Raw genomic sequence first — 25,528 nt, forward strand, 5'->3', positions numbered from 1 at the left:
TATTTTAGATTGGAAATGGGACTGCATGAGCTGCATATTTGAATGCATCCCTCCTTCCATTAATTAACTCCTTCCATGCTGGAAGTCAGGGAGAAATTGAAGGCAAATGAGGTCCAGGCAGAAGAAGAACATCATGGCTTCAAAACCTAAGGGACTGGTTATGAGAAAACTCAGCAGCACTTTTTCATGTGGCTGTTGACAAAAATAGGATTGCCAACATGATTGCCAACGTCCAATGATGGATATGGCACAAGAAGAAAAATGCTGGAAGTCAGATTCTGGATTGAGATTTGAAACCTTCTCTTCTTCTAGTTATGATCTTTTTATCCCGGAACCCACCACTGCTGAGAACTGTGGCCATGGATGAAACCCAACTCTAGCAAGATATTAACACTTTGGTCCTCAATTCATTTAGCAATAGCAATAGCACTTAGACTTATATACCGCTTCATAGTGCTTTTACAGCCCTCTCTAAGCAGTTTACAGAGTCAGCCTCTTGCCCCCAACAATCTACGTCCTCATTTTACCCACCTCATAAGGATCGAACTCTGAGTCAACCTTGAGCTTGGTGAGATTCGAACTGCCAGATTACAGGCAGCCAGCAGTCAGGAGAAGTAGCCTGCAGTACCACTTTCTAACCACTGCGCCACCGCAGTTCAAAACTAACCAGTCTCATTATCAACTTCTTCTGTTTGACCACAATCCCTTGTTTGCCAGCCAGTCTGGCTTTAATTCCACCTCCAACCGGCAGTGGCTGAGTATCTATTCAGCAAAAGAGGCCGCGATTATGTGGTTTGAAGACAGGGTTTAGGAACTCAATTGCCTTCAGATTCATCAGAGCTCTCCTTGTTCTGAAGGTAGAGAAGGTTTCCTGATGACTCCGGGGCACTTTCCTCACATTTGCAGTTTGAACGTTTAAGAAAGACCTATGTGTACACCTGGAAACCACAAAGCCACAGAAATGAAAACCATCTTGGAAGATGAGTCAGACATCTGGAATTTGCTGAGCTCCCTGTCAAACATGGAGGGGGTCGTCCAGGAAAACGATAGAGCAGTATTTCTCAATCAGGACTGGTTTCCGGGGTGTGGACTTCAACTCCCAGAATTCCCCAGCCAGCCTACTGGCTGGGGAATTCTAGGAGTTGAAGTCCACACCTCAGAAACCGGTCCAGGTTAAGGAACGTTGTGGTAGAGCATAAATTCGGAATGAATGCCCTTTCAATCAAAACATTTCCTAGATGAGGATCTAGCGACTGCAAAGAATGTCCTACTCATTTATTTTAAGGTATCCTCATCTATTATTATAATTAATGAGCCAAAAGAAACAGTCACATTCTTGTGGGGTAGAAGAAAAAGAAAGATTTGCAGATAAACTTTAGACAATTCTATAAAAACAGGAAGTTTTCCATACATAAAAAGGAGTATTATGAGCATTATGTTTTATTCAGTTGGGAAAATCTCTGGCTCCTCTAATGTAATAAAAACATTCCTCAATACCAGCTCATATTTGTTAAATAAAATCCTCAAGCATTAATTTTGGAAATGAAGAAATAATATGTTTTCTTTGACCCAAAACAAATTCCTCTAACTGTCATATACAGCAAGAAATGAAAAATCAAGATCAGAAAAGAGGGGGTTTGATAATAATAATAATAACAACAACGACAACAACAACAACAAAATATAAAATAAAATAATAAAATTTAAAAATAAAAATTAAATAAATAAAAAAATAAATAAAATAATAAAATAAAATAAAAAATAAAAAATAAAAAATAATAAAATAAAGAATAATAAAATAATAATAAAAAATAAAATAAAATAATAAAATAATAATAAAAAATAAAATAAAATAATAAAATAATAAAATAATAAAATAATAAAATAATAAAATAATAAAATAATAAAATAATAAAATAATAAAATAATAAAATAATAAAATAATAAATAAAATAAAATATAATAATAATAATAATAATATAGCACAATAACACAATAATACAATAACACAATAAAATAAAATAAAATAAACTAATAAAATAATAATACAAAATAAAATAATAAAATAATAATAAAATAATAATAAAATAAAATAAAATAAACTAATAAAATAATAAAATAAAATAATAAAATAAAATAATAATATAAAATAATAATAAAATAAAATAATAAAATAAATAATAATAATAAAATAAATTAAAAATCTGAACAGAATTAATTGGAGATAAGAGATATTGGCAATCTATTTTATACCATGATTCAAATTAAACTCAGCTAACATATATATATTTAGGGAAACACGTTTCACCTAAGAAAGACGCAAATTTTGAAACAGTCTAACGTGGATGGATGTAAAAACTGGGTCAATTTTACAATTTGATAGATAATTTAGAATCACTAAAATATATCCTGACAAATGAAACGGCAACACATTTTTGGGGTTTGCGTAGAGTTTTAACTTAGATTTGGAAAACTTTTATTGCACAAATCACAGAATTTTATTATTTTAAAAAAGTTTGTGATAAAATTTAGTGGTATTGTGTAGAAAACCACAGGGGATGGCCTCTTAGCTTGGGGCTGTTTTTACTTTCTGGTGCTGGATTTAATGTGATGTGGTTTGAATTTGTTCATTTTTGCTTGTATTTGTTGTTGAATATTATCCAAATCCTTGTGGGATTGGAGCAAATTATAAGGACAAATAGACATATAGACAGACAGAATTACATCTGGGGGCTAAAGAATAAATGTTGAAATTATAACCCTTGAGGGAAAGATACTTTTCATGTTAGCAAATATTAGAGAAATGCTGATTGTAATATTATTATTACCAGTAAAACTGAAAGGATAAGCGGTGCACATTAACCCTAAATTTGATGGAGTTATTACTTCCGGGGGTATTGGAGTTATTGGTTATGTTAAAAGTAATATTTTTATCAAAAGATAATGAGATGGCTATTTATCTATTTACAGCACCTTTTTATCGAGTGGTTCAAATGAGAAAATGTTACCTCTTCTCTATTGAAATATGTTTTTTTTAAATCTTGGCTTTATTATTTTTACACATAACTCAAGACAATGAGCATATCCAACACACCTTCCTCTTCCTATTTTCCCCACAACAACCCTGTGAGGTGGGTTGGGCTGAGAAAGAAAATGAGCAGTTAACTCTCTCAGTTGACTTTCATGGCTTAGGCAGGACTTGAACTCATGGTCTCTTGCTTTCTAGTGACTTACTTCTTGACTTAAGTCTTTAGCGTCGGTATGGCATCGCCAATCCGTTCGCTGTAGAGTCGCATGCATCCCGAATCAATGGGATCCATGATTCTAGGCTGAGTACTACTTGAGCTCGCCGGGCCCAAGAGTCGACAGAGCCCCTTCTGTTGGAAAACGGTGGGCACCTCGAGAAGGCAGGGGTTGTCTTGATAATGAGAGGCTATATTTTGCGTGTCAATTATCCTTGCCCACCTTGCTTTCTAGTCTGGCGTCTTAACCACTAGACCAAAGCAACTCTCATCTCAGTGATGATTTTTGAGAGCTCAGCACATGAGAAACTGCAGTAAGACCCAGAGATGGCCATAGCTTAATCATACATTGACAAAATGGACTTTCTATACAGTATTATACTTTGGAACAGCACCAGATTCAATGCAGACACTGGTAGTCCTCAACTTAAAACATTTAGTGACTATTCAAAGTTACAACGGCCCTGAAAAAAATCAGTTTCACAGTGATGGCTCTTGCAGCATCCCCCGTGATCACTTGACCAGAATTTGGATGCTTGGCAACTGACTCATATTTATAACATTTGCAGTGTCCTGGGGTCAGATGATCACTTTTGGTGGACCTCAAGTCAAGATTCACTTAACGACTATGTTACTAATTTAACAACTGCCATGAATCACTTAACAACTGTGGTAAGAAAAGTCGTAAAATGGGGAGAAATTCACCTAACAACCATCTTGCTTAGCAACAGAAATGTTGGGCTTAAATTGTGGTTGTAATTTGAGGACTATGTGTACAGGATTTGACAATGCTGAGAGTCACTTTGGTGTAGTGATTAAAAGTACCAGACTAATAACCAGGAGATGGTGAGTTCTAGTCCTTCCTTAGACACAAAGTCAGCCAGGTGACCTTGGGCCATTCCTTCTCTCTCAGCCCTAGGAAGAACAGGTAAGGCAAAACCACTTTAAAAAGTCCTGCCAACAAAACTGCAGGGACTTGTCCAGGAAGTCACCGGGCATCAAGTCTGATCAAAGGCATTCCTGCCCACCCCCCAAAAAAATAAGAACGTTGTGTGACTGTTCATGTGTACACAAGGTTAGCAAATACCTCAATACATACAGTTGAAATAGCATTGTTCAATGTTGAGCTTATTGTAAGATTTATAGGGACACACGTGATTGATAGTGTGTCCTTCTAGATGTCAGCTTGAGAATCAAAATTGTCAACAAGAAGGTCTCAGTTTCAGATCTGCTTGGAAATGCAACATGGATGGGTAACTTCTCTATGAAGAACAGGAATTTTGTTAGTCTATCCTATTTTGTTACGGTTTTGTTTTTGTGTTTAAATAGAACTATGTACTTTACTTAAGAGGATACCATCAGTTCCTGAATTCATGCAGCCTTTTTCCCCTCTGATTTCCTCTCTTTGCTATTTCTTTTAAAGGAAAAAGCTTTACGCTGACCATCACAGTCTTCACCAACCCTACTCAGGTCGCTACATATCACCGGGCCATTAAAGTGACCGTCGATGGGCCCCGGGAACCAAGAAGTAAGTGAACTCTTTATTTTCAGAAAGGAAATTGGCGTCTATTCTCATATGTTCACTCTCTGCGTCTATCCTCTTGGTCACCAAATTGAATCAGGTGGATGTTGCTTGACAGATGTCATTGCTGAAATGTTGAAACGCGCTTCTTGTTGTGGGTATTTCTGAGACCACCACCATCATAATCTCCAATGGAGGGTCCTGCTGGGGGAGGAAATGCAACCAGGGTGGCCAGTCGGAACCAATGAATTTGGTGGGATGTACCCAATTCAGTGGTTGGGATTTGGTTGGGATGCAGCAGAATGTAGGATGGGAGAGGAAAAGAAGCGGAGGTCGTTCTGGACTTATGACCATAACTAAGGTCAGAATTTTCATTGCTAAGCAAGTTGGTTGTTCAATGAGTCATGCCCGATTTTATGACCTTTTTTTTTGGCCTGCCTGTTAAGTCAATCACTTAAGTGAATCTGTCTTCACCCATTGACTTTGTTTATTGGAAGCCAACTGGGAAGGTCACAAATAGCAATCACATGACCCCAGGATCCTGCAGTTATCCTAAGTATATGCTGGTTCCCAAGCACACAAATTTTGATTGCATCATTGTGGGGATGCTGCAATTGTTATAAGTGTGAGGACAGGTCGTCAGTCACATTTTTAAGTGCTGTTGTAAATTTGAATGGTCACTAAATGAATGGTTGTAAGTTGAGGACTACCTTTATGATGGCTTAGGGGTATGCTTTAAATATTGATGCAGATAGGTAGTTTTAAACCAGGTTTGGCAGGATGAAGGCTTAAGATGCATGGTTTAAGGTTTAAGGTTTAAGGTTTATTAAAATTTGTATGCCGCCCACACCCATCGGGACTCTGGGCGGCATGGACTTCTGAATCCCATTATCCATCAGTGCACAACGTTGTTATCCAGAATACCTGTGCAGAATTGTGAATCTCACAGAAATGATCATGGGAGCCCTAAAATGATTTTAGCTTGGCTTGATAGGCAGGTGGGTCCCAAGAAAGCTGCCCCTTGTCTGGGGGGGGGGGGGGAATAGGACATTCTGGCCATGACTATGTTGTGTATTGCTGTTTTGTAGTCTCCTCCAAAGCATGACTTGCATACCTTTTTCCAAAAGGCAGCTCACTCTTGAATGTTGCATCTCAACAGAACAACAGAATAGCAGAGTTGGAAGGGACTTTGGAGGTCTTCTAGTCGGGCAGGAAAGTATACTATTTCAGACAAATGGCTGTCCGATCTGTTCTTTAAAACCTCCAGTGTTGGAGCACCCACAACTTCTGGAGGCAAGCTGTTCCAACGATTAATTGTTCTCACTGTCAGGAAATTTCTCCTTAGCTCCTTGGTTGCTTTTCTCCTTGCTTCTTGTCCTGTGTTCGGGTGCTTTGGAGAATAGCTTGACTCCCGCTTAAATACTCTTGGGCCTGTGAAGGTTTACATTTAAAACTGAGTTCTCATGTTTGCAATTTTTTCAAAAGTTTCCTAATGCTCTTCTTGCGAATAAGCAGCATTTTGTGAAAGAAGGCTGAAAATGTATTAATTAACTTGTTCTGGGGTTAGAAAAGAATATTCTGTTTTTCAAAAATGTATTTTAAAATGTTCTTTCATTCTCTGTTCATCCAACATGTTTAACTAGATCAGTTACAAACATAGCAGCTGCAGATAAAACATGGGCTAGAGTGAATCTTGGTTAGTTTTCCTGTAGTTTAAAGAGCTGTGCTATAACCCTTTGATTAAATTTTGATTAAGCAAATTATTAAGTCTACAAATCTGACACTGGGCTAAACAGCAGTCCTGTAGCACCTTCTCTGACTCACAATGTTATTAAAAAGTATATGCTTTCATAAATCAGATAAATGTTATCAAACTCCTGATTTGTTTTGCCCTCCTAGACTAACAGAGCTCTCCTACGTAAATCCAAGCTGAATGTGTTGTGTGAATGCAGCGTCTGTGTTATGAATTCAAGGAAAATTGATTGTTGTATACCACCCAGAGTTGTCTTTGGTGAGATGGGCAGCCATGCAAATTTGATTGAAACATTAATGAATGAAACCATAGGGGTGGGTACAGTCATCAGTTCCCTGTTAAACTTAGTCCGAGCTCAATCTCCAGAACTGAATTCTATTACTTTAGAGCAGGAAAGATGGAATAGCAAAAACTAAATTTATGATATCCACCAAGGTATGTTCAGCATAAGCAGTGTGTTTGTTCCCCTGATTGTATTTAATGCTCAATGCCCTGTTCTAAGCAATAAAGTTGTTATATTTACCCAAGTTTGGTTTTGCTTTGGAGAAATTTCACTAAAAGTTGAGTTTGCTTATCAATATTGATGTGATTTTTATATATTAAAAACTCTGTTGTTACCTTCAAAAAAGAGTGTCAGAACAGCTAACCAGGTTACTTACACAAATCAGTGGAACAGTAACAAAAAATAATTGCCATGAATCACAAAAAATCTCTAGGAGCATCAGCTAACCATCCATAGGAAAAATCCCAAACTTTAATAAGCTTAGTGAAATCATGGAAGCAAAGCTTGTTGAAAAAAATAATATTTTCAGTTACCTGCAGCACATAACATTCACCCACAAGGATATTATTGTCATGAGGCAGAGAGTTCCATGGTCAGAGTTCTGCCACAGAGGCAGGGGTGTTGTGTGTGGCCACCAGGAAGATGAGGACTCCAGAACTTGCAAGATGAACCAAGTTTGCAAAGTTAAAGAGCTAAAAGCAGGATAGCTTCAGTACATGCAATTGTTCTGACTAGGAATCCCATCACCCCAGGTAGCATGGTGACGGTTGATGGGATTGGTAGTGCAAAACATTTGTCTGGAGCCCTTAAAACAATGAAAATTGGCTTCTTCCAGCTCTCTCTTCAGAAATCAGGAAAACATTATTGTTTAGCCCACCTTTTTTACTTTTCAGACCACATTTATTTTCTTTCTTTCATTTTCTTCTTTCTTTCTTTCTTTCTCTCTTGCTTTCAGTTTTCTCTCTCTTTCTTTCATTTACTTTATTTTCTCTCTTGCTTTCATTTGCCCTTTTTTCTTGCTTTCATTTGCTTTTTCTTATTCTTTCTTTCTTTCTTTCTTTCATTTTCTTTCTTTTCTTTCATTAGCTTTTTTCATTTGCTCTTTCTCTTTCTTTCTTTCTTTCTTTCTTTCTTTCTTTCTTTCTTTCTTTCTTTCCTTCCTTCCTTCCTTCTTTCATTTTCCATTTCCTTTCCTCTGTTCATTTCACTTCCAGAGTAAAATTACTGTCGCTTTCTCCTCCCTTGGCCATTCTTATCTTGGGAAATGGAGTGGGGAGGTGTACATTCCCAAGTTAAGGATTTAGCATGTAGTGTGAACTCAACCAAGGGTTGCCATGCAGGACTCAGCTAAGGCAGGGAAGGTGTGTTTTGGGCATCTTTTAAAGGCCATTGACCTACCCTACATCTGCATTTGGAGTTCATCGCCGCCCCCGAGTAAATGCATTTAGCATAATTATAAACGAAGGCCCAGCTTATGTAGTGAATCATCCTCAACTCCTCTTCTGCATTTCAACAGAGGACGGAAATTAAAGATTTCTGTGATAGGCTGATTAGATGCTGGATGTGAGATTTGCCAGTTCTAATTTGACAAGTTTCTGACAGTTTAAACTTGTGGGTGAATTATCTGTATCTTTATATGCCAGGTTTTTTCCCCTCCTCCCCCACCTTTCATGTCTCTCTACAGACTGAAATTTTGCAATTGGCTCTAGAACAGGACTTTTGGGAGGCAGCAGCAACCACACCCAGACAAAAAAGAAACCGAGAAGCCTCTGTGGTTGCAGCAATGAGCCAGATCCACACATGCATGTAAATCACTCCCAAAGTTCCTCTGTTTGATTCCTCGAATTGCTGTTTTCAGGCAAACGAAACTCGGTATTTGAAAAGGGTGTATTTTTCATGACATCATATGTAATGGAGAGGGACACTTGGGACCATCTAGCTCAGGGGTCCCCAAACTTGGCAACTTTAAGACTTGTGGACTTCAACTCCTGGAGAGTCCGCAAGTCTTAAAGTTGTCAAGTTTGAAGACCTCTGATCTAGCTCATCTGTCTTCCCTACACAGGAATCCAAATTCGAGGACCCCTGATAGATCACAGTCCAGATTCCTCTTGCACATGCCCAATGAACAGAAGGTCACACTCTCTTTTGATCCTCACTTCTACAGTTGAACTTGGACTTTCCCCCCGAACTTTCAATCAGAATTTGTCTTCCATAACTTAAATCAATGTCCTCCATTTTGCAGGTCAAACATTCTTGTACAGATCACCTTCATTCCTTACATTTTTTAAAAAAATTGGCATCATAACCCTCCTCTTCACTCAGGGGTAAAATCCACTTACCTTTGCTACCAGGAAACCCTGATTTCTAGGCAATATAAATCACCCGGCACAGCTGATCGTCGATAAAACTGGTTCTCCCAAACCAGTAGCATTTTTTTTACTACCGGTTTGGGCAAAGAGCTGGCATCTTTGCTACCAGTTCGGGCAAACTGGTCCAAACCGGTAGCAGTCAACAGTAACAGAGTTGGAAGGTAGCTTAGAGGTCATCTAGCCCAACCTCCTGCACACGCAGGAGACCTGTGCTAGGGTTTTGAACCGTAGAACTGCCGACCTTTCTGATCGACAAACTCAGTGTCTTAGCCACTGAACCACCTAGTCAGGCTAGTATTTCAGCCCTGCCTTCACTCTATCCATTTCTTCTCATTTCTCTTGCAGGATTTGGTGGGAGTTCCTGGTATCATCCAGCCACATTGTGGTGCTGGGCCACTAATCTTCCCCAACCACAAGATGGCTAAGATCAGGTTGATCTAAATGACTAGTGGGAATGGCCTCTTTGTTTCCAGCCTTGGATCTCCTCAGTATCTTTCTTGATCCTCATCCCAGTTGTCTGAATGCACTGTCAGATGAGTGGGTACTCACAGGGTATGGCTGAAAAATTCAAAAAGACAGCCATGGAGGGTACAATCAAAGTTCAACTGATCTTTTATTTTTATTCAGCGTGTCCTCTTGCAGAATTTTGATTGCACCATCATGGCTGCCATCTTGATATTTTTTTCAACCCTAGCTGTAAACACACCTGTGTCAGTCTCAAAAACAGTCAAGATTCCTTGAAGGCTGATGGATGGGTTGTTTGCAAAAGTTAGGCAAATTCCGGTTGTCTGAATGTTCTGTCAGATCAGGGGGGGGGGTGGGTGCTCACAGAGTATGGTTGAAAAACTCAAGAAATCTTTTTCTTCTTGGATGGTGCAATCAAATCTCCATTTTTTTTTAGTGTGTCACCTTGCAGAGATAGATAGATTAGATAGATAGAGTTGGAAGGGACCTTGTAGGTCATCTAGTCCAACCCCTCCCCCTCCACAACAAGGAGACCCTACACCAGGGATGGTGAACCTATTAGTCACAGAGTGCCCAAAGTGTGCACGGGTGCCCAAATGGCAAGTACGGATGCACATGCATGGCCCGAAGACCAGCTAGCTGGTGGGAGGCATATGCGCATGTGCGGCAGAGACCTGAAACAGAGCTGGGGCAATGGCACATGTGCCCACAAAGAGGGCTCTGCGTGCCACCTCTGTCACACATGACATAGCTTCACCACCATTGCCCTACGCCACCCCCAACAATGGCAGTCCAATCTCCCCCTTATGAAGCCTCCAGTGATGAAGCTCCCACAACTTCTGAAGGCAAAAAAATTGATCACACCATCATGTCCCTTCATGATTTATCACACTGCCTCCGGGTTAAGAACAAAATCAATCACCTTTTCCTGTGGTCACTGACCAATATTAATTTCAACACCTCAATATATATCAGAGGTTAGATAACTGTAGAATGAACCTTGTGGCAACCATATTTCACTGAAGCTATTCCTGTTTGATGTTAGATCAGCTGAGTAAAGTGTTCTATGATAGCTGGATCTGTTGTTCATAGTGATGAATTTAGCGCAGGGGTCGGCAATCTTAAACATTCAAAGAGCCATTTGGACCCATTTCCCACAGAAAAGAAAACACCGGGAGCCACAAAAACCTTTCCCTTGCCTGACTATTTCCTGAGCAGCCACAAAACTAGTATATGTAGTTGAATTAAATCTTCTGTTTTCTTCTGAACGTTTTATTTTCTTGGATTTATCCATGGTTAGCCTACCAGGGTTGAAAAGCTCAATAAATCACATGCCGATGGGTGTTGCACATTGGCATTTGTTATACATATTTTGAGTGACAGGGAGCTGCAGCAGAGGGATGAAAGAGCCACATGCAGCTCTAGAGTCGTAGGTTGCTGACCCCTGAATTTAGCTAAATGTCATTCTAGGGTTTTGCCTGATAACACCTTAATTGCTTACACTTATTGGTCAACCAGGAGAGGCCAAGAACGGGTGTCTAGAGGATATTATTGAAGCCTCCAGAGAAGTCACAACAGAGGATGACATGAGCCAGTGACTCAGCAGCAGGTTCTTTCTGCAAACAGTGATATTTCTGGATTTTCCTTCCAGAGCTGCTAATGGAGAGACATCAAACAGTATGAGCATGAAAGACCTGTGGTTTCTGTGGTCGATGAGCTGTTGGAGTTACCTAGCTGGATGATGTTTTTAATGATTTCCCAACTTATTACAGAAATTCTAGAATTTGTAGAAGTTCCACTTGGGATTGGAATGTCCAGAATCCTTTGCTTAAACTTAGCAAACTAGGCAACGCCCAACACATTAAAAGTATATCAGGTTTAGAAGACCATTTCGGATGGTGTTTCTCAACCTCAGCAACTTTGTGATGTGTGATCTAGAACTTCCAGGACTTCTTCCTCTAGGTATGCCAAGGACGGGCAATCTGTGCCTTGTTTTGTAGGATGGAAAGCAACTTCTTATGAGAGAAGAACAGAAGCTTCCTTTCTGGTGCTTGTTAGGACAGGAGTCATTCTAATTTATGTCTATGTTACAAGATGGCCAATTTGGGGTGGAAATTAGGATAACCTTTTTTGATGGTACAGTCAAATCAATAATAAAAGGGACAATGAAAAGTGGAAGATTTCCAGAAGAGGCTGGGAAATCTTCTTTTAGTGATCTCTTTCTCTATTTCTTTTGGATGTCCTACATCCAAGCAGTTGGGTAGAATGAAGTGCCTCGATTTGGGTGCATATGTGCCCATTCTTTTAGTTGAACACTAAGGCGTCTACCGTGCTCTTCCAAATCATATGAAATATTTTCAAATGGGAATCTGTTGCGGAATGAGACAGCTGACTCACCATGACCAACTTGTCATGGCAATCTTTCCATGGCCAACTCGTGGCCAACTCACCAGGGGCAACTCACCGCAGACAACTTGCCATGGGACAATTCAACAATTCATTTTATTTAAAATAGTTTTTAAAATTGTATTAATTTTTTTTTGTCATTCTCAGTTCATCTTGTCCTTCTTTTAGCATCTTGAATGATTCCATTTCACTATTTCTTTGATATTGGTCTAACTCTTATCCCATAGCGTGTTGGCCATGGTAAATCATTCCATGGAAACTGGTGAGTTGTCCAAAGGGTCATTTAGTCTGTTGAAGAAGAAACGAATGTACTGAGCCATGTGCTGAAATGATGAGGTTAATCTGAATTGTCCCAGAGAATTTTGACACGCATGTTGACCCTAAAATGTTGGATGGAAGGTGATAAGAGATACTGGCCTGAATACCTGGATATGGAAGATATACATTCACAAGTCCCTTGATGGACAACTTTGAGGAACAAGAAAGCCACGCTCCTTGTATTTCCTAGCTGGTGCCCTCCTCCTGTCCATCCTACTCTTTTTCACCTGGGCGCCTGGCTTGTAAAACCAGCCTTGGTATTGTAATCCTCCCAAGTACTTCTGGTTCCACAATAGAGAGGAAACAGGTGGGGTTGGAGAAGAAGGAAGGTGAGCAGCTTCTGCTCAGTGATGAAAGTAGAAAGATCCAGGTGGCCACATCGGCTTTAACAACACTTTGCGGTTTTGTCTTTTTGGCTTGGATCTGCAATCAGTTTGTTAATCTGTTAATTACACAGATTAAAATTGATTCATGTTTTCAGTTTCCTCCTCCATGGAATCTTTAAATGCCATCTCGTTTCTTTTTTATTATTATCATTATTATTATTTTTTAAGGCAGAGAGTCGATACAGGTGGCGAATGGAGCATTTATGCCTCCTAGAGAGAAACCCTCATTTATCTGAAGGCCTCCGCTTAAGTCACAGCAGGCTGGTAGGTTCAGTAGGGCAGACTTGGTTAGAGCATGGATGGAAAATATCAGTGGTAACAACAACATAGCTTCACCACCATTGCCCTACATATCCATCTTTATTGTCACTTTTACACTAATTGGCATACATTAAAATGAAATGTCATTGCATACAGCTCTTAAAGGGTCACCACCTCCAATGTAAAGGTAACATCTCCATGGTCATGTGGCCAGCATGACTAAATGCCGAAGGTGCCCGGAATGCTGTTACCTTCCCACCAAAGATGGTCCCTATTTTTCTACTTGCATTTTTACATGCTTTCAAACTGCTAGGTTGGCTGAAGCTGAGACAAGTAACGGGAGCTCACTCCATTACGCGGCGCTAGGGATTCGAACCGCCGAACTGCCAACCTTTCCAATCGACTAGCTCAGCATCTTAGCCACTGAACCACCTCGTCCCTGTATAGAGTACATAAACATGGCTAAAAAAACAAACAAACAAATAACTAAATACAAAATTATGCATATGCTCACATATATTATATGACACAGAGAAACAACACAGTCTACTTTGGATGTACATGGCGAGAAAAATGAATCTTGCAAGTTTACCAAACGGATGGCATAGCTGTAGGTTGGATTGGGAAATTGGAAAAAAAAGGACATTCTGGAAGAAAGCAATACGGTTAGTCTTATGACCACAGTTGGGACCAGAACTTCTGTTGCTAAGTGATGTGATTGTTAAGTGAATTGTGTTTGATTTTATGATCTTTCTTGCCATGGTCATTAAACAAATCTGGCTTTTCCCATTGACCAAATATGTTTTTTTCAAAAGGCTACTGGATTTTGTTTTCCCTTGAAGACGTTTCTCTTCCCATCCAAGAAGCTTCTTTAGTTCTTCAGAACTGAAGAATCTCCTGGAAAAGTCAAAAAGAGTGATCACATGACCCTGGGATGCTGCAATGATTGTAAATCCAGTTGCCAAACACGCAAGTTTTGATCAAGTGATCCCCAGAGATGCTGCGATGGTTGTGCGAGGACCAGTCATAGGTCACTTTTCTCAACTTTGGTCATTAAATGCACAGTTGTAAGTCGAAGACTATCTGTAGTAAAATGAGATGAACATGCCCAAGAAATTATCAGGAGTTGGGTTCAAACCAAAGGAGACTTCCGCTTCATCATTGTTTTTACAGATGCTTGTAGGTGTTTCTGCTTGCCCAGCTGTTATTGGATCATCCCTTATTCAAAAGTGTCCTTTGATGAGATGGCTGTCAGGAGCAATTCTGAATGTGGCAATGTTCTCAGAAGGCAGTTTCCATTCATTGTTATTAGTTGCGAAGTCATGTCCAACTTATTGCAATCCCATGGACAATGTTCCTCCAGGTCTTCCTGTCCTCTACCATCCTCTGGAGTCCATTTAAGCTCACACCAACTGCTTCAGTGACTCCATCCAGCCACCACATTCTCTGTTGTCCCTTTCTTCTTTTGCCCTCCATTGTTCCCAGCATTAGGCTCTTCTCCAGGGAGTCCTTCCTTCTCATTAGGTGGCCAAAGTATTTGAGTTTCCTCTTCAGGATCTGGCCTTCTAAAAAGCAATCAGGGTTGATCTCCTCTAGGACTGACCGGTTGGATCATCTTTCAGTTCCATTCGTAGAGTTGCTTAATAGTAATCTTTTATTTCAAGGCATCTTCTGCTACATTCAGGTCTGAATTCAACAGTGCTAAGACGGGAGACCAATGCTCTAGAATAGGGGTCTCCAACCTTTGCAACTTTAAGCCTGGAGGACTTCTGGGAGTTGAAGTTATCCAGACTTAAAGTTGCCAAGGTGGGAGACCCCTACTCTAGAACAGGAGTCCCCAAACCCTAATCCATGAATTGACACCAGGCTCGGCATGCCAGAAACTGGGCCATGCAAGCAAGTGAAGTCCCATTGGTGGGATGCAGACAGTATGCAAAACCACGTCCCCTCCGGTTCGTGGAAAAACCTCTCTCCATACAACCGGTGCCAGGTGCCAAAAAAGTGGAGGGTCACTGCTCTAGAACAGAGGCGGAGAACTATGGCTCCTTTATGACTTGTGGACTTCAATTCCCAGAATTCCTGAGCCAGCCATAAACTATGGCCATAAAACTTCCAAAATGACTTGCTCTATTAAAATATCTGAATTAGACAAACAGCCATTCTGGAATTTATGGAATAATTAGGTGGTTAGAGGGTCCAAGCTTCCTCAAGAGTTTTGCTAGGCCAGGCTGTTCTCTCCCTGTTTCTGCTTCCAGCTTGTAAAATGACTGTGTTCATTGTTTTCTCTGTAATCATCGGGAGTTAGAATGTTAAATTTTAAGAGGCTAAACAAAAAAGCAAGATGCTAATCCCTATGAACAGACAGATGAAACTCCTTACAGATGCAAAGAGAAAGGTGGAAATCCTGTCAGACAATAAAATCTTTGAAATGAATGTTTGGAGCCTGAAGAGTTCACGATAACCATCTATCATGTTAGCAATATTCAAATCCCATTTATTTTATGGGTTTCTTTCTACAACTACTTGGCAAAACATCCTACACTTTATTTATTTATTTATTTTTAAAAAATCTGCTTTGGAAGCCAAGGAAAAAGGTATGCAGGGATGCCATACTAATTCGGTAGCTTTGGCAGATGTCGGTCTTTCTGTTTTCAGTTAGAAAACGATACTTTAAGAAAACAATCTATCTTGAAGGCTAGTAGGACAAAATTCAGCTGCTCTATTTCGGTCTTTATTTGTTGCTTCTTCCCCCAAAGTTTGAGAAAGCTGATGAAATCCATTTGCATTTAATAATTGTCCTCCTAAAATACATAGCCGGTTTTCGTTTCGGGTCAGTGGATGCAGATAAATTTAATTGCTTATTAAAGTGAAATGTTGTCTTCTAGCTTAGTGGTGCAGAGGAGAGCAACCAGGATGATTAGGGGACTGGAGACTAAAACATAGGAAGAACGGTTGCAGGAGCTGGGCATGGCTAGTCTAGTGAAGAGAAGGACCAGAGGAGACATGATAGCAGTCTTCCAATTTTTGAGGGGCTGCCACAGAGAGGAGGGGGTCAAGCTATTTTGCAAAGCACTTGAAGGCCAGACAAGGAATAATGGATGGAAACTGACCAAGGAGAGATTCAACCTAAAAATAAGGAAGAATTTTCTGACAGTGGGAACAATCAACCAAGTTGCCTTCAGAAGTTGTGGGAGCTCCATTACTTGAGACTTTCAAGGGGAGATTGGACTGCCATTTGTCAGAAATGGTGTAGGGTCTCCTGCTTGAGTTGGACTAGATGACCTATAAGGTCCCTTCCAACTCTGTTGATCTATTTAATTTGTCTCCAAACTTTAAGACTTGTGGACTTCAACTCCCAGAATTCCTTAGCCAGCCATACCAAGTCCACAAGTATTAAAGTTGTGAAGGTTGAACACCTACCTCTCAGGTAGGTCCATCCGAACCTTGTGCAATCACTAAGCGACTGGTCGTTCAGTCAAGGACTACCTGTACATACCTGGATTGAGGACTGGTGAAGAGAATCATGAGCAATTGTGCTGAGCAGAAAGACAGGTGGCTTTGTGGAACTGATTCCCTTTTCTAGCCATCTGAATTGATGGTGGGATTAGGTACTATGTGTGTTCATGCTACATCTCTGGCAGTGGCAGGATTCAGCCAGCCCGTACCTATTCGGGAGAACCGGTTGTTAACTTTCTAAGCAGTTCGGAGAACCAGTTGTTGGAAGAAATCTCATTTTGTTTTTTCTACTTTCCAGGCTAATCCTGTAAGGCAGGAAGGAAACATTCTAGTGGTGTTTCTAGCTTAATCTTTATTGCCCTGCTTACAGAAACTGCCTCTCCTGTTAACCCTTATTACATTGTAACAGCTAAGGCGAAGCGCACATCGACATGAGTAACGTTGAGTTGGCCATGCCCACCCAGTCACATGACCACCGAGCCCCACCTACCTAGATTGTCATTAGGACAGAGAACCGGTTGTTAAATTATTTGAATCCCACCACTGACCTCTGGCATGGAAGCAGTTCTCTTGTCTACCAGGTGCAATTCAAGTAATTGGTTATCACCTTTAAAGCCCCTTGTGGCGTGAGGTCAGGTTACATGCAGGATCACCTCTCTCTGAGGGTATCAGTCCATCCCACCAAATTGGATAGAGAAAGCACACTTCAAGTCTCTTCCCTTAAACGTTGACAGTTTGAGGGACCTAGGAAGTGTGCCTTTTCATAGCAGCCTCTACCCAATGGAACAAGGGTCAGCAGCCCGTGGATTTGAAGCTGCATGTGGCTCTTTCATCTCTCTGATGCGGCTCCCTGTTGCTCAAAATATGCGTCACAATCACCAATGTGCGACACCTGCTGGCACATGATTTCTTGAGCTTTTCAACTCCCAGTAGGCCAACCATGGTTAAATCCAAGAAAAGAAAAATTTCAGAAGAAAACAGAACATTTAATTCAACTACATATACTAGTTTTGTGGCCGCTTAGAAAATAGCCAGGCACGGGAAGGGTTTTGTGGCTCCCGGTGTTTTCTTTTCTGTGGGAAACGGGTCCAAATGGCTCTTAAGGTTGCTGACCCCTACTAGGGAACTTCCTTCCCCTTGAGATCCAGCAGGTCTCTCTCCCAACTTTCTGAAAACCATGAAGAGCTGGCTTTCCCCTCAGGCATTGCAATAAGGCAAAGCTGGAGTTTTAAGAGTTTTGTGGGTTGTGTATCTAGGGTGTTGAATTACGGCACCAGGTTTTCCTGTTTTTATTTCCATTGTTTTCTTGTTGTCCATTTTTTAAAAATATGATATTGTTTGTATATTATGGATTTGAGCCGCCCAAAGTTCTGGTTTGAAGACAGGCAGCCATACAAGTAATTTAAATAATTATTTCTTATTACTGTTGTTATTATCCAAAATAGAGTCACCAAAATGATGCTTGGGAGTGTATGAAAGCATAAACATAAAAAAAGAAGAAGAAATGCAATATTATAAATTAGGAAGTTGATCCGACCATATTGGAGAACAAGAACGCCATAAGAGCTGCCATTAAACAGGGTTACAAATCTCTCTACCCTTTGGACTTTCTGGGAAAGCTGAGTCTTTGTGACTCTTCCACTTCTGAAGGCGAGCAGAGTTGGGACTATACTTATTTCAGGGAGAAGGACAGCTGCTGCTATAGTCTTGCTAGAGAACTGCTTTTCTTGGACTTTCTGTAAAACCTGCAAGCATAATCTCAGTTTCCAGGGATCCCTTAGAACAGAGATCTCCACTTGTAGACTTCAACTCCCAGAATTCCTCAGCTAGCCATGCTGAAGGAATTCTGGGAGTTGAAGTCCACAAGTCTTAAAGTTGCCCAGTTTGGACAGCCCTGGTGTAGAGAGACAGCAGATGCCAAGTGTGGATCCAAAGACAACTCCAAGAATGGGTGGGCTTCTTTTATTTCCCCCAAAATCCCTGGCTTTGTTGATTCACAAGACTAGCATCTACTCTTGCCTTGTGGGTTCTTTCCTTAAGGACTAGTTTTCTTCTTCTGTGCTTTCATAAAGGGATCTTTTAGACAAATTCAAATTCCTGGTTTTTTTCCCTTCTCTGTGTTTTTTTCCTCCTCTCTGCCTGCTTCAACTTTAGTTACGATGGCTTCAGCCTAGTCTCCATCCCATAATAGTATTCCTGCTTCTCGCTGCCAAATAAACAGAAAGGTTGGTCCTGCTTACACAGCTCTGCTGGCACGAGAGACCTTAATTGTCCAAGATTAAACCGCATTCCCTTTATAATCCATTAGATGGAAACTGCTTTGCATACATTCATCGTGATCAAGGATAATGCAGGAATCTCGTAAACTCGTCGGTTCATAGTTTATTTGCTTTCAAATCTATTGTGAGCCTGCCATTATTTTTATAATCACTCAAGGCAGCCTGGCTGGCTGGGGAATTCTGGGAGTTGAAGTCCACAAGTCTTAAAGTTCCCAGGTTTGGACACCCCTGTTCTAGATATCAATCCCATTTCAATGTTGACCATCAGCCAAACATAGTTGGAGGTTACTGGGAGTTGTTCTCATTCCATCTAGTTTTTCTGTTTGCTTGGATTCTGTCAATAATAGAATGAATTGGAATTGGTTCTTGCTACACATTGCAGCTCACTCCATAAAGCTTGGGAAATTGCCAATCACACAGTCCTTGTTGTGATAAAGTGTGAGCAACGTTCCTTTGGCAGAGTTTGCAGAGCCGGGTAACATGTGAACCAGGATTGAGCAAAGCTTTCATAGAAAGATTATTTGATGGGATGATCCCACTGAATCCTCAAATCTATGTGTTGAAATGGTTCAATGAATGTAATTAGCTTAACTGTGCTGTACGTTCAATGTGGGCTATTTTCAAGGCAGATTCTTCTTTGATTATCTCCCAGAAGTTTTGAGAACTTTTCAAGTGCAGAAGTTCTGCCATTGTAGAAGGCTTTGTTATTTAATATGCCGTATTTTTCAGAGTATAAGATACTCCCGAGTATAAGATGCATATTAGTTTTTGGGGAGGAAAATAAGGAAAAAAAATTCTGCCTCTGCCTACCAGCATCCATCAGTATTCATTTGGCTAGTGTCCTTAGCAAACAGCCTGGTCAGTTTCAGCACATTAGCCTGATTCAGCATGAACAGCTGATTGGCGGGTGGATTGGCCTCCCGGAATACCCCCAATCAGCTGTTCCCAGAGGTGAACTTTAGCAACAGGTTCGCTGGTTGTGAGCGCGTGCCCTCATTGGGGCTCAAATACAGTGTCAAAAATGCAGCTGAACTTCGCAGGGCACTTCACTGAGTGCAGCAGGCACCACGCGGAACCGGTCAGACAAGGCAGCAGCAGTTCTGAGCTGCCTTTTTGGCCTCTGCACCTCGCATTTTAAGCCTCTGAATGCTCCATTTCAGATCTATTCAAGGCTGCGGGAATTGCCAAAGCACATCGCCACCAAACACCATCCGAAAATGCAATGCACAGAGGCCAAAAACACGATGTGTGGAGATGGTGTTATTGGTGGTGATTTGTTCTGGCAATAGCAATAGCAATAGCAATAGCAGTAGACTTATATACCGCTTCATAGGGCTTTCAGCCCTCTCTAAGCGGTTTACAGAGAGTCAGCATATTGCCCCCAACAATCTGGGTCCTCATTTTACCCACCTCGGAAGGATGGAAGGCTGAGTCAACCCTGAGCCGGTGAGATTTGAACCGCTGAACTGCTGATCTAGCAGTAGCCTGCAGTGCTGCATTTAACCACTGCGCCACCTCGGCTCCATTGCCACCTCGGCAATCCCCACAGCCTTGAATGGGTCTGAAATGGAGTGTTTGGAGGTTGAAAACACGAGGTGCAGAGGCCAAAAATGCAAGGCACATGGGGGGGGGGGAATCTGTGGCTAACCCTGCAGTTTGGAACAGGTCTAAAATGTGACATGCGGAGGCTGAAGGGTGAGGGCTGGTGGGTGGGCAGGGTTATATTTGGTGTAGAAGATGCACCCAATTTTTCACCCTCTTTTTTGGGGGGGGGATTTATCTTATACTCTGAAAAATATGGTATTCTCTAGCTGGCAATGGATCCCATCCCAGTCCTATTAACTCCAAGATGTTTTGAATCTGGAGACCACAAAAATCAGTTCCTGGACCTTCTGTATGAAGTATAAGTCCCCTGTTACTGGACAAAACAACTTGGCTAGCAAAGCAACCAATGCTTAATTTAGGTTGGTTGTCTGACAGGACAGGCACACCTCAATTCCAGCTGTCCACACCCTTGGTATCTTAGCATGTCTATCTAAGTTCTCATACCACACCCCATTGTCAAGAGATCAGAGAGCTGCCTTGCGGTTGGAAGCCTCTCTTTCTTTGCCCATTCTTGTACATTCAAATGGACTGTGTGTCTAGGTTGCTTTTGAGGGAGGAAGGCAAAATGTCCTGCAAGATAGCAACGCTTTGAAGTGGAGAATGATGTTGCAGCTCGCGAAAAGCTTCTAAGAAAATAATATACTTTTTTTTAAATAAAACCTTTTGAAATGGCTTAGCTGGAAAAAGAGTTATCAGACTCCTCCTGGTTGATCACTCCTTTGACACCGCCCTGAAATGGGATTTTCTCAACAAATTACACTTTTGTGTGTTGGGCTGCTGTGGGGTTCGCAGGGGTTCAGGAGAACCTCTAGGTAACATTCTGTGCAGTTCCGAGAACCCCAAATTCCCACTCCTGGCTGGCCCCGCCCACCCCACTCCTCCCCTCCCAGGAGTCCCCACACGGCCCGTTTTGGATACAGGTAAGTGCAGGGCGTGCATAAAGACTCAGGGACAGCAAAAAATGGGGCTACTGAAAGTTTGGGAAGGCTGGAAACCCATTTCTAGCCTCCAGAGGGCATCCAGAGCCTGGGGAGACCATTTTCACCCTCCTGGAGGCTCAAGTAAAGCCTCCGGAACCCAGGGAGGGCAAAAATGCCCCACCTGCTGTGGTGCAGGAGGCCAACAAGGCCATGCCCACCCAACCATTGTGCAGAGAACCCCTTGCTAAAAAATTTAAAGCCCACCCCTGGTTATAATGGGTTACAAGCACATACACTTATAGAGATACCTTGATCAATTGCAAAGAAAAGAAAGTCCTTGGAGTTACTTTGGGCTCCTGGCTGCTTTATGGACACTTCAGTCCATCATTTCTTGGCACCAATGGAGAAGAAGTTTGTAATGGACTTCTTCCAACATATACATATATTTACTTCCCAATCTAGTCTACAACCCTATGTCCTGATGGCTGAGATCACATAGTCATAGAACTCTAGAATCATAAGGCTGGATGGGACCTTGGAAGTCTTCTAGTCCAACCCCGTATCCAAGGCAGGAGTCAACTTTCCACCAACTCCACTGGTTATCTCACAGCTTGCCCACAATGACTTTAGCTGCCTGGAAAATAAGGGGGAATACCTGAGAAAGAGGAGATGGAGATATTAGCAGTCCTGGAACGAACTTGGCCTGATTCCCAAGCATCCGTGCCCCCAAGGGAGCAGTTGCGATTAGATTGCAAGACAAAGCTATCAAGCGCCTTGGAGGGTGGCCAAAACCATTGATTCTCAATGTTAATTTTCAGCATGTGTAAAAGCCATTAAGTGGAACAACTCATATGCCAGCTGGAGAAGTCCCTTCAGGGCTTAAGAAGATATGTAAAAAAAATAAGACAAATCCCCAACAAAAACCACATTGTAAGTAATTAGTTCAGGGCTTGACTTCACACAGGAAGTCTTCAGGCAGCCACATCCATCGAAAACTGTGGTGATGACGCTGAATGACGCCAAGCATAAGATGACATGAGCCTGCACATGTTGCTATTGTGTCCTTGTGCCCCACTTTCATGTAAGGTTGTAAGGTATGGCATTTGCTTTAGGATGCTGCCATGCACACGTTTTGGGCCCAACCATCCCCTTGTGGTTGCTCAGGAATTAAAATTGGGGCAAAAATTTCAGTTGGGGCACGAGGTCTTTACCCCAATATTCCTGTGCACCCTTTGTTTCATGAATAGTCATTTCCTTCAAGTGCCAACTGCATTCTTTTGCTAATCTCCAAGCTGAATTTTACTGCTGTGCACAATTTTTGTTTCTGGAGGGAGGTGACGCAGTGGTGGCGCAGTGGTTAAATGCAGCACTGCAGGCTACTGCTAGATCAGCAGTTCAGCGGTTCAAATCTCACCGGCTCAGGGTTGACTCAGCCTTCCATCCTTCCGAGGTGGGTAAAATGAGGACCCAGATTGTTGGGGGCAATATGCTGACTCTCTGTAAACCGCTTAGAGAGGCCTGAAAGCCCTATGAAGCGGTATATAAGTCTACTGCTATTTTGGATTGACAGAATAAATTTTCACAAATAGAATAGAATTCTTTATTGGCCAAGTGTGATTGGACACACAAGGAAATTGTCTTTGGTGCAGATGCTCTCAGTGTACATAAAAAGAAAAAAAATACATTCATCAAGAATCATAAGATACAACATTTAGTGACAGTCGCAGGTTACTAATAAGCAATCAAATCATACTAGGAAACAAATAAAACAATATAAATCATAAAGATACAAGCAACATGGTTATAGTCATAAGTGGGAGGAGATAGGAAGGATGAGAAGAAGAAAGTAATACAGCCTTAGTAAATTATTGGACGGTGTTGTGGGAATTAGTTGTTAAGCAGAGTGAAGGCATTTGGGGGAAAAATGTCCTTGTGTCTAGTTGTTCTGGTGTGCAGTGCCCTATAGTGTCGTTTTGAGGGTAGAAGTTGAAACAATTTATGTCTAGGATGCGAGGGGTCTGTAGATATTTTCACAGCCCTCTTTTTGACTCGTGCAGTATACAGGTCCTCGATGGAAGAAGGCAAATATATGTGTCCCAGGATAATGTTGCAGCATCCAATCAGGGTTGGTCACCAGGACCAGAGGTTTAGTCTTACGAGCTTTCGAACTCATGCAGGAGCCCATCCTTCTCTCCGCCGTAATGTGTGCTTTGGGCTGTTCTATGTGTAATATTTATGTGGTGCTTTCCTACTGATGGTTTGGTGTGTTGGTGGTCAGCTATTGGCAGTCGTTTGCTTGTGCTGCCAAGTCCTTGGCTCCAATCAACCAACAGGAAGGTGCCACGTAAATACGACACATAGAATAGCCCAAAGCACACATTCCGGTAGAGAGAGGTTCCTTGAAGATGGGCTCAAGCACAAGCCTGAAATCTAGGAAGAGTAAACCTCTGGTCCCAGTGACCGACCCAGATTGGATCCTGCAGCAATAGCATTTCCCAAGTTACCATGATTGCAATGTTGTGCAAGATTTGTTTATTTTGTTTCGGTTTATTAACATAGCCTAATTTGGCTGACCGAAGTACCACTTGCAATCCAAAGTGGCTCTCCTTACCCCACCAAAATTCTCCTTCCCTGGCTTGCTGTGTTCTTTCAGCCCAGTTCTGTTCCTCTGAGTTTATTTCTGATCATCCCAATGTTCCACATTAGATACCCGCAGCCACTGTTTTCACCATAGCGACCGGCTCTGCTTGCGGTTCCAAGCATCCATCAAAAACCAAAAAACCATCTTTGCAAACTTAGCCCCTGGTTCTGTTTAGATTTCAGGATTCACATCCATCTTTCAACACGATGAGGAGATAAATCTCTTATCGACATCTGCTTTTTAATGAGGATGATTTGGCAGCCTGAACTGGAGGCCACCCAAGGAAATATGGATTGCTCTGAGATTCTCTTTAGGAATAATGTTAGAGCACTTTCTGAAAGGATACAGGTAATCCTTGACTTACGACCCGCAACGGAGCCCAAATTTTCCATTGCTGAACAAGACAACAGTTGTTCAGTGAACCTTGCCCCCATTTTGCAACCTTTCCTGTTGTTTCAACTGTTAAGTGAGTCACTGCAGTGGTTAAGTTACTAACATGGTTGTTAAGTGAATCTGGCTTCCCCATTGATTTTGCTCGTCAGAAGATCACAAAAGGGGATCACTGCAACTGTCATGAACAGATGCCATTTGCCAAGTGTCCGAATTTGGATCACGTGGCCATGGAGATGCTGCAATCATCCTTAGGGTGGCAAACGGTCATAAGTCACTTTTTCAGTGCCGTAGTAACTTCAAACAGTCCCTAAATGAACGGTTGTAAGATGAGGATTGCCTGCAACTCTTCTTTTTTTTCCTTTTTATTAACTCACAAGCAAACAGATGTACGCTGCAATATTGGTGACTTTCTCCACAATAGCGCTTGAGATTCATAGGCCCATGTAGATAGCCATAGCACTTAGACTTATATACCGCTTCACAGTGCTTTTACAGCCCTCTCTAAGCAATTTACAGAGCTAGCATCCGGCTCCTCATTATACCCACCTTGGAAGGATGGAAGGCTGAGTCAACCTTGAGCCAGGTGGGATTTGAACTTCCAAACTGCAGCTAGCGGTCAGCTGAAATAGGCTGCAGTGCTGCACTCTAACCACCGTGCTACCTCGGCTCTTATCCACATGGCCTAAAGAATGCCAGCCATACAAAGAGTGCCATGCCATGATTCAAGAGCAGCAAATGCTCCCAAGCAAGACTTTGCTCATCCAACTGCCCATCTTGAACATCTTTCATTTGGTACCCTTCCATCTTCATCTGATGGTTCTTTCCATCCATTTTTTTTTACTGGAGAAAATAACCTATGAAGAATCCTGAGGTTGCATTTGATTTGATTTGATTTTGATTTTATTGACATTTGTAGGCCGCCCTTTTCCCTGAGGGGACTCAGGGCGGCTCACATAAAATCAGGGAGAGGGGAATGCAAACAGTAACATAGACACATATAATAAAAACAATAAGCAACATACATTCATCATTCGGGAGGGGCACTATCCTTGTCCCCAGGCCTGACGGGCTAGCCAGTTCTTCAAGGCTGTGCGGAAGGCCTGGACGGTGGTGAGGGTACGAATCTCCACGGGGAGTTCGTTCCAAAGGGTCGGGGCTACTACTGAGAAGGCCCTCCTCCTTGTAGTTGCCAGCCGACACTGGCTGGCCGATGGAATACGGAGGAGGCC

At 41.7% G+C, this 25,528-nt stretch overlaps 1 protein-coding gene across 1 annotated transcript in view; it reads left to right on the forward strand.

Annotated features, from left to right (window-relative positions):
• The window catches only part of RUNX3 (RUNX family transcription factor 3), a 92,551-nt gene that overhangs the window by 19,208 nt on the left and 47,815 nt on the right, over positions 1 to 25,528 (forward strand). Inside the window, exon 3 of the mRNA XM_014062971.2 lies at positions 4,666 to 4,770. Coding sequence (XP_013918446.2) covers positions 4,666 to 4,770 — 105 coding nt within the window. The remainder of the gene's footprint in view (positions 1 to 4,665; positions 4,771 to 25,528) is intronic.

The sequence above is a fragment of the Thamnophis sirtalis genome, unplaced genomic scaffold (assembly GCF_051295495.1).
Source record: "Thamnophis sirtalis isolate CommonGarterSnake01/CBP01778 unplaced genomic scaffold, rThaSir2_p1.2 scaffold_13, whole genome shotgun sequence".
Taxonomy (NCBI): Eukaryota; Metazoa; Chordata; class Lepidosauria; order Squamata; family Natricidae; genus Thamnophis; species Thamnophis sirtalis.